Source organism: Pungitius pungitius, chromosome 5 (assembly GCF_949316345.1).
Source record: "Pungitius pungitius chromosome 5, fPunPun2.1, whole genome shotgun sequence".
Classification (NCBI taxonomy): Eukaryota; Metazoa; Chordata; class Actinopteri; order Perciformes; family Gasterosteidae; genus Pungitius; species Pungitius pungitius.
The window spans coordinates 1,983,527-1,993,403 of record NC_084904.1 but is presented as its reverse complement, the minus strand read 5'-3'; the positions used below and the strand labels follow the sequence as shown (position 1 = coordinate 1,993,403).

Below are 9,877 nucleotides of genomic sequence, written 5' to 3'. Positions count from 1 at the left end.
CACATTCACGCAGAATTCTCTACACCGCGTCCCAGGCTTAGAAGGCAAAAGAACAAAATGGTGCACACGCGTCACCCATGCCGACCTCCTCCGGGACGCGCCCCCCCGTCCGCTGTGTGTGTGCCTTTGGGGGGACGGAGCTCCCCTGTGCACAGAGACCGGTGGATGGTTGTAAAACGGGGGGGGGGGGGGGGGGTACAATGGAAGGGGGAAACACTGGCCTCATTTAATTTCTGAAGACCAGGTCCCCCGGTAGAATTGTGAGAGAAAAAAATGGTGGGTTTGTCCAGAGCTGCTTCAGGTGTTTTGACGAGTATGTTTGAGGCTGCGAGCTGGGAGTGAGGACCAGTCTTATTTTGATGCTTACATTTGTGTACGAGCGGTTTGAAGCACAACATGTGATTATCATTTAGGTCTTGATGATGTGGCCCCAATCAAACCTGAAGACCATGTCACGGAGCAGCTGCACTATTACTCGATGCGTGCGAAATATTGTCTTTGTCACAATTGAATTCAGTTGAATCTGCTTTGTGTAAAAACTACAAAGCAACAACCCTCTCGAGCTCAAACGCAGCCGCAACCGCTTTCTGTTTCTGTTCAACTGGGCCCACTTCAGAACACTGTGACGCCCACTCGTTTTTTCAAGATTAATTAGTTTGTGATACATCTTCTTTACAGTTTTGTCACTGTGACTCATCCCCCGTGAACACTGGCATCGGAGCTGACCTCTGTTTTTGTTAGATGAGGTAACCTGTACTTGTATATCAAACTGAACAGAAGGTTTGGTTGGTCAACACGCAGACACACACACACACACACACACACACACACACACACACACACACACACACACACGCGCGAAGTACTGCGTGTAACGTAATTATAAATACTGTATGTACACACACACACACACACACACACACACGCGCGTAGTACTGCGTGTAACGTAATTATAAATACTGTATGTACACACACCCACCACATCCCGCCTCACTGCAGGAATGGACGGAAAAGGAAGAGGTAGATTTTCCACTGACTTCGGTCCCAGCCAATCACACAGCAGGTGACTTCGAGTCCGTTCCGATCCGAGCCAATCCGAGGTGACGATGAGCTCACACTTCTTCCATATCCGGGCTCTGATTTGCTGCGGTTTGCGTGACACGGCGGGAGGAGCAGCTTTGGCTCTTCACATGGGAGCTGGTGTCGTACACACAGAGGCAGGCTGGCAGCCAGTCGGGCCTCTTTGGAAGCTGTTGACAGATTAATTTTTTTTTTTTTTTTTTGTGCCGCCGTCCCGGTGCTTTGGCATCTACCGAGCATCCGCACCATCATCAATTATTCACGGCCTCAGCAGCGCGTCCCCGTGCCCCGCCGTGTGTGTGTGTGTGTGTGTGCGTGTGCACATGTCATGCGTATCACAGTGTGTGTGTGTGTGTGTGTGTGTGTGTGTGTGTGTGTGTGTGGTCTGAGCGGATCTTTTGGAGAGCCACGTTCCCGCTGCTCCTCGCTCACAATCTGCTTCCCGCGGCATGGGCTCATTTCTGTGGATATTCGCAGGACCAGAACATTGCTGTTCGTTCATGGACTCTGAAGTGACCATCGATGGCTCTCTAGGTTGAGGTTTTATTTTTTTTATTTTTTTCTGGCCAGAGCTTCAGGACGTTTTTTGTTTTTGTGTTTTGCGGTGCTTTCCTCCTCCGAACTGTGTTTGGGGCTGTAGACCTTTACCTTTCTGGATATCTTGTGTTGGTTATCAACATGCCTGAAGTTAATTATCTGCTCTCTGTGTCCTGGGGATATATAAAGGTAAGATCTGCTCTCGGATTAGGCTGTTTAAATGAATCACTCAAGCGTTTTTTTTTTTTTTTTTTTTTTTAACACTTATTTTAATGTGATTTCTGTGTTTTGTTAAAGGAGATTCATCCTTGACACATATTTGGAATCAGGATTATATGACTGCAAATAGAAAGAACTCGCCAACATGTCATCCATTGAATAAAGCTTGAAAGTGGGGACATTTATGGATCCGTTATCCATTTTGGTACCTCCTGTGATGGAGAGAGCTGGTAACGCTGGCACTGCACTTTGGAAGGTGTTGATATGGCTGGAGGGTGTGGCAAAGAAGAACATGCGTAGGAACATTATTTTTGTGAATTTGATTTTAAAAGCGGAGCAATTTTCCCCTTGTATGTGGTTAAATTGGTTATTCCAGGTCCGCCTCTTAGATGGAATACACATGCAACTGTAAGAGCTCCGTGAAGACTTTTTTTAGGTCAGCGGTTCTCTTGGTAGTTGAGCTGCCCCACATTTCATTGACGTAATGGGGGGATGGTTTTCATTTTGGGTACAAATTGAATTTGTTCCCAAATAAAATAAACAAAGAAAGCTACAAATAGACCTTTGCAGCTTTCTCTCCTGTACAAACTCTTCTTATCTGACGAAAAGCACACCACAGATGGCTTCTTTTCCTCTTGTATCTCCATTTTAAAAAGCCATCCAATGATGGCCCGTGTGTGGTGTTACTCAATAGGATGTCAATACACAACAGAAAGCGCTTTTTGGTGTAGTAATGGTCTATTTTGAGTGATCAATATTGATGTACACTTAATCAGTATAAAATAAATTATGCATTTGGACTGACGCCAGAATGAGTCAGACAGCCAGGGTTTTGATTCGCAGTCCGTTCGGTGACTGTTGTCCACTTAAGAAAAGCCCCTGATTTCAAGCATCCTCCTCCACGTCAATCACTTTGGTCAAAAACCTGCAGCTAAATTTGGGTCCGCCACTCCAATTACTGTTGGCAAAGGAGACCGAGGAGAGAATAGTGCGAGGGAGGGGCCGGCAGTGTGGCAAGGGAAAACTGAAATTGAAAGACGGTACGTGGTGAACTGGGCAGCTGATTGTGTAGATGACGGGCAGCTTTGTGTGTTTGTGTACACGTGCTAAACCAGACGTGATGACGTTCCTGGCACAGCTCTTGTGATTTGACTTGGTAAAAGGCAGGAAGGTCTTTGTTAATGAAATCATTCAATTCTTCAGAATTCAGAATTAGGTTCAGAATTAGTGGCCCCGTACAAACACATCAGGATTGATGTGAAATATTGATATTATAATATTGAAATATGTCTTTTGGATCATTTTTGGAGTCTCTCTGTTAATATTGGGTAATCATTATTTAAACATAAGTAAAAAAGGTAAATTGTACGTTTTCTGCCCTGTATTAATCACTGCGAAACCCCCTCATCTGTGTGTGTGTGTGCGTGTGTGTCCCTCTTTCAGTTCAAGAGGATGTTGAACAGGGAGCTGACTCACCTATCAGAGATGAGCCGCTCTGGGAACCAGGTGTCGGAGTTCATCTCCAGCACCTTCCTGGGTGAGTGATGAAGTAGAATAATACACTCACCGGTTTGGAATAAAGTCCATCTCGTTGTGGCTGAGAAGTAATTATGAATATTGTTGTTGTGTGTATATGTAGGGCCAAAAACAGGCAGCGTGCAGAACATTTCTGAAGCCCTGTTAAAATTATTAAAAACTTCAACCTGACTTTAGTTGGTTCATCGTGTGGAATTCAGCCACTATTTACAGGAAGTAACCCTGGTTGGACAACATTAATCCAACAGTTCAACAAAAGGCTTCATCATCCTCGTCTTTACATTACATTTACATTACATTACATTGACCCGTTTCTCTAGACAAACAACACGAAGTGGAGATGCCAACCCCGCAGACGCAAAAGGAGAAGGAGAAGAAGAACAAGCCCATGTCTCAGATCATCGGGGTGAAAAAGCTGCAGCACTCCTCCAGCCTCACCAACTCTAACATCCCTCGCTTCGGAGTCAAGTCCGAGACGGAGGAGGAACTGGCTAAGGTTCGTTGCACAGACTCGAAATATGTTGCACCTTCGCATAAACGGAGCGCGCACCATCTGATATGTACTTTGGCTTAGGGGCTCAGCGGATAATGAGGGAAGAAAAGAAAAAAGGGGATGGCTCTTTGTTCACAGTGTCTATCTCCTTCCTTCTCTTCAGGAACTCGAGCATGTGAATAAATGGGGCCGTAACGTTTTTAAAATCGCAGAGTTCTCTGGGAATCGGCCCCTGACAGTCATGATGTACACTATATTCCAGGTAAAGACTGTCGCATCTTTTTTCGCTCAATCTTTCAACTCATTGCCTGTGGAATCCTGAAATGATCTCCTCTCTTTTTGTGGCTCACAGGAGAGGGACTTGCTGAAAACATTTAAAATTCCACTTGACACCTTCATAACCTACCTGATGACCTTAGAAGACCATTATCACGGGGATGTGGCCTACCATAACAACATTCACGCTGCCGACGTCACCCAGTCCACTCACGTGCTTCTGTCCACCCCTGCCCTGGAGGTGAGGCGCATGTGCCCTTTCAGAGTCGAATGAACACACCTCCACACTCGCACAGACATACGTGTACGCAGCCCACTCTCTCCCGCAATCAGCTTCAATCACACTACGGCTCAAAGTCCAATCAATGGCTCTCACTTGCGGTGGTTTTTGGTCCAACCGTTTGATCCCGTCATCAATGCTCGTCTTTTTTCTTCTTCTTCTTCTTCTTCTTCCAGGCTGTGTTCACAGACCTTGAGATCCTAGCTGCCATCTTTGCCAGTGCAATTCACGACGTGGACCATCCCGGTGTCTCCAACCAGTTCCTCATCAACACCAGTGAGTCTAAATCTAGCGCCGTCTTGGCAGCTACGTCAGTGCCTGAGCGGTGTCATTAGTGCGTATTCACAAACAAGAACAGTCTGTTACCCAGGTGGGAACGTGCACAGTGTAGCTTCTGCCTCACCGCTTTCGCAGACAATTAACCGTGTAAAAATCGACATTGGATGCATATTTTGTTGCATGTGTAGGAGTAGTGTGGTTCGAATCCCGGCTGCCCCCATGTGCCATGTCGAAGTGCCCCTGAGCAAAGACACCCAACCCCTAATTGCACCCCAGGTCAAAATGTAACGCATGGGTTATAATGCAATGTAATTCCCTTTGGATAAAAGCGTCAGCTAAATGACGTGTAGTGTAATGTAATATCAAGACCCCTCGGGTCACACGTGGTGTGGTGGTTAGGAAAACAAGAAGGTGGGTTCAAACCCTCACAGTCCACAAACATCCGGGACAGCTTGATTGGTGACTCTAAAATTGCGTGTGTGTGTGTGTGATGGTGGCGATCAATATCTCCCACTATAGTAGCCTTTCCTCGAGTTACGTCATCACTCAGGAAAAAAAAAGTCATCATATTTATGTCTTTGCTTGGTGTCCTGTGAAGAAGCATCGGACCAGTTGCTCTAGCTGGTCAAAATGTTATTTTGTTTTCGCCAACTTTGTTTCTGCCATCGATTACCAACTCGCCTGCACTGTGTGTTAATCTCATCCAGGTTTATCTGCATTTTTGTGACAGACTTTGAGATATAATCTGTCTCTAAAACAGCTGAATTGCAGAAAAAGTTGGGATTGCTGGTGGCAATTGAAATATCTGTAATCAGGACACAATACAATAAATTCAATGTCATCTATGGTTTTTACTGCATTCAAGAATTTAGTTTTAACAGCGATTCTGTCCGTTTATCTAGGCAAATAATTCTTGTACATAAGGCTTCCTATTTTTTTACATTCAACAGTATTTTGCTTGGTGTTTATTGCTGTGAGCCTCACAAATACAATGGCTTTTGGAAATATAGAAGCAAAAGTACAGTAAAGTTTCTTTTGGGCATACGGATCCCATTACAAAAGTGTGTGTGTTTCATAAGGGTATCAGCACATACCTCTAACAGAAATACACTGCGCACCCTCACACACTTAACTCACGGAGGTTGTTGTGCTTCCCATAAGCCCAAATAGGGAACCCCTGCAGTAAAGACAGTGTGAGTCATCCTAGTGAGGAGCCACCAGACTGATCTTCTGTCAGCCACGGAGCAACAGAGCAGGATCCCCTTCCCCTCCACTGCTGCTCAGTTCCACTGTGGCCAAGACTAATGCACCCTGATGGTAAAGATAAATACAGCTAAAGGACATTCAAATGACCCCCGGTGGGGAGACCTCTCAGGGGACATCATGCCGGTGCTTTCTACTGCCACTCACGGCGCGAGGGACGCATGGTGCACGTGTCACACACGATGAGGAGTGAACTCTGTGGCTCTTTGTGTTAGCACCGCATAGTGTTGAAAAGATGCACTTTGTTGCGTTTGTAATATCCAGTTTATTGATGCATGTTAAATATCATGTTTTCATCATGGTATTTGAAACCAGAAAAAAAAAAAAAAAAATGATGGCCGCTGTGCTCCTTGCAGATTCAGAGCTAGCGTTGATGTACAATGACTCGTCGGTGTTGGAGAACCACCATCTAGCAGTTGGCTTCAAGCTTCTACAAGAGGAGAACTGTGACATCTTCCAGAATCTGAACAAAAAACAAAGACAATCGTTGCGAAAGATGGTCATTGACATTGTAAGTGGAAAGCAGCATCTAGTGGAATCCCTGTAGTTCCGCATCGAATGCTAACAGTTTGTTCTGGTCCTCACCAGGTGCTAGCAACCGACATGTCCAAGCACATGAACCTACTGGCTGATCTGAAAACTATGGTGGAAACCAAGAAGGTGACCAGCTCTGGTGTCTTGCTGCTAGACAACTACTCCGACAGGATACAGGTCTGACTCAGCGGCAAACTGAAAGATCCGTATGGAAAGATGTGTTCTGTTGGGCTTGATGTGCAGTCAAAGATCAGACGGGTCCCCACCAAGATTCTGCAACATTTAGCCTTTGGATAACTGTTATTCCCTCATTGTCACTGAAAAAAGTCCGGGTCACGTGACACAGTCATATGGCAGCTTCCCCCTCTTGGGACTCTTTGGATTTGTCCATTCACTTTAAAGGGCACATGAACAACACGTTTTATCAAAGTATCAAATGCACTTCACAACCTGATGGTCACCCAAGTTGTAACATTGTAGCCAGGCGCCACCATTTTTAAGAACTTTTTTTTGTCTTTCTATGTTCAGGTTCTCCAGAACATGGTGCACTGTGCCGATTTGAGCAACCCCACTAAGCCTCTGCAGCTGTATCGGCAGTGGACGGACCGCATCATGGATGAGTTCTTCAGCCAGGGGGACCGAGAGAGGGAGCGGGGCATGGAGATCAGTCCTATGTGTGACAAACACAATGCCTCGGTAGAAAAGAGCCAGGTAAGGCGCACACGCACGCACACACACACACACACGCGTGCATATACGTGCACAGACAGAGATTAAATGACCCATTTCTCCCCCCATGCGCCCTGCAGGTTGGTTTCATAGACTACATTGTTCACCCTTTGTGGGAGACCTGGGCTGACCTGGTCCACCCGGATGCCCAGGACATCCTGGACACGTTAGAAGACAACAGGGAGTGGTACCAAAGCACCATCCCCCAAAGCCCCTCTCCGGCCCTGGACGACCCCGAGGACGGCAGTCGGCCCCCAGGGGGGGACAAGTTCCAATTTGAGCTCACCCTGGAGGAGGACGGGGAGTCGGACACTGAAAAAGACAGCGGCAGCCAGCCGGAGGAGGAAGAGGAGGAGGAGGAGGAGGATGATGACGACGAGGAGGAAGAAGATGACGAAGACGAGGAAAACAGCTGTACTGACTCTAAAACGCTGTGTACGCAGGACTCTGAATCCACAGAGATTCCTTTGGACGAACAGGTTGGGGAGGATGAAGGAGAGGAGGAGGAGGAGGAGGTGGTAACGGAAGAGGGAGAGACCTCCTGTTCACAGCCGCGTGCTGTGGAGGAGGAGGTGGCAGCGCAGTGGGAGGAGGGAGCGGAAGCCCCCCACACATAGCAGTTCATGGACACCACCTGATTAACTGTTCTTCTTAGTAATGACAGATTATTTATAGAATATTTTTGGGTTTTTTTGTCTGTCCTGGTTTTTTTTTATACATCCATGTTAATGGTTCCAAAGCGTGTGCTGCTCCCCAACTCCTCCTGGCCGCTTTGTTCAGACGCGCCCAGCCGGTACTTCTTCAACTTTTTTTTTTTTTTTTTTGCACTCAGGAAAACTCCTCTCCGTTCACGTCTGTATTGAAGTGGTGCGCGCCCCCCCCACCCCCCCCCTCCACCCCCTTTCACTTCTTCTTGCGCTCCAGCTCAGCGTACGGCCGAGCGGCCCCAGTCCGCTCGGCGCTGTCCACGCCGCCCTCCCTTCTCCCTGCTCCCTTTGCCTCAGCCTTGCCTGAAATGTTTAGCATTGCTTTTATCTTTCTGTTTTTTTTTTTTTTTTCTTTCTTTCAAGTGCCCCCTACTCTACACAGACGGTTATCGGCATATTCAAGGAGCGTCTCCATCTCGCTTGTGGGAATTAGGAGGCTCTCCGCTGAAAGCTGCAGCGCTCCGCGGAGCTCTTTACAGACACATTTCTGGTGTAGAAGTCTTCCTCGAAAAAAAACCCCTGTCTGACACAAAGCTCAAAACTACACAGCGGCGGTCGCTGTCCGAGACCTCTTTCGTTTTTGTACTGTACTGTAAGTAAGATTCTGATATTTTCTAGAATTTACTTTTGCACCTGAGGCTTTTCCTTTTGTCGGCAAAGAAGATAAGAGAACTCTTGGAAACGGGCGGGGAGGAGAGTGTCACAGATACCCAGTGTTTTGGGTACATACGGAGTGATGTGAGGTGTTTGCACTTGCTCCATTAGCATTTATACAACAGGTCCCACCCAACTGTACCCACGTTTGGTTAATCCTGTGAGCTGAAATTTGGCAATGATTCATAAAAAACGTATTATTTGGGTAAGTTTTCACCGAGAAGAGCGCGGGAACCATTCGCTTGACCTACATTGAAAGACTTTTTGATGTGAATGAAGCCCTCACATTTTATTGTTGTTGCCTGCAGCTCTTTTGAACGCATCCCGAGACAATGCAATGCTTTGTAGTTGATACAAGAAGCACCTTCTTTTCTTTTTTTTAGAAGCTTGATTAGTGTTCAGAGTGTTCAGAAATATGAATGGTCTTACAAACCACTGGTGTGACTTTTATACCAATGTCATGAGAGATTTTGATTTTCTTTTGATTTGTGGTGCCCATTTTGTTTGATGTGCGCATCCCCAACAGCTTCAAACCTGCTTTGGTTTGCAGGACACTTCACACAATTTATTTTCCATCTAAACAATGCTTCATTTTTTTTGCCACAACATTAAGCCCAGTTGCTGTCTTTGTTTTCCACAAGACAATCAGCTCCGTTGTGCACTCATCAGATAGGACCTCTACGTAGACACTCTAATGCACTGATATAGATTCATATATCGCCGCTTCTATAGGTTTCATGTGCTGAAACTCGCCAAATCACTCGCTCATCAATACTTACGCTTTCTCACACCTCGGCCAAGACACCTTTTTTCCATGTTTCTTCGGGGGGGGGGGGGTTTATTTACACCTGATGCTATTATTTATTGGTATATTTTTCTATTTGTTGAGTCGTTTCTGCAATATGAGGGTGGTACAGTAAATATTTAACTGTAGCAAAAACCCAAATATACTTTTTTTTTGTTGTTCTCTGTACATTAAAAATATAGAAACATTTCCAAATGTATAAAACACAAAAACAAAAAAAACACTTGAAATACCGCACATCGCTTTTTTAAAGAGCTTTTTTTTTTATTTTGTTAAACTTCCAATTGTTTTATTTAATCTTTCATTTTGTGCCAATATTTCTTTATTTTTTTCTGCCTCACCCAATGCCCTTACCTGTAATAACATTTTCTAGTTTTATCGCTGTTTACAAACATATATTTATTGTGCTGTATATAATATATAATTATTAATGTTATTACTATCATAATGCCGTTTGTTGTAAATGGTTGATTCTTATCATCCCT

At 45.5% G+C, this 9,877-nt stretch overlaps 1 protein-coding gene across 1 annotated transcript; it reads left to right on the top strand.

The window, feature by feature from the left end:
- Window positions 1-1,638: 1,638 nt before the first annotated feature.
- On the top strand, window positions 1,639-8,112 carry LOC119224528 (cAMP-specific 3',5'-cyclic phosphodiesterase 4D). Its single transcript, XM_037481556.2, has 10 exons — window positions 1,639-1,806; window positions 3,280-3,373; window positions 3,693-3,868; window positions 4,029-4,127; window positions 4,218-4,382; window positions 4,598-4,697; window positions 6,320-6,474; window positions 6,552-6,674; window positions 7,026-7,208; window positions 7,307-8,112. Exons 1-10 carry the CDS (start codon window positions 1,759-1,761, stop codon window positions 7,841-7,843), a joined length of 1,680 nt encoding a protein of 559 aa, XP_037337453.2. The 5' UTR covers window positions 1,639-1,758; the 3' UTR covers window positions 7,844-8,112.
- The last annotated feature ends 1,765 nt before the right edge of the window (window positions 8,113-9,877 follow it).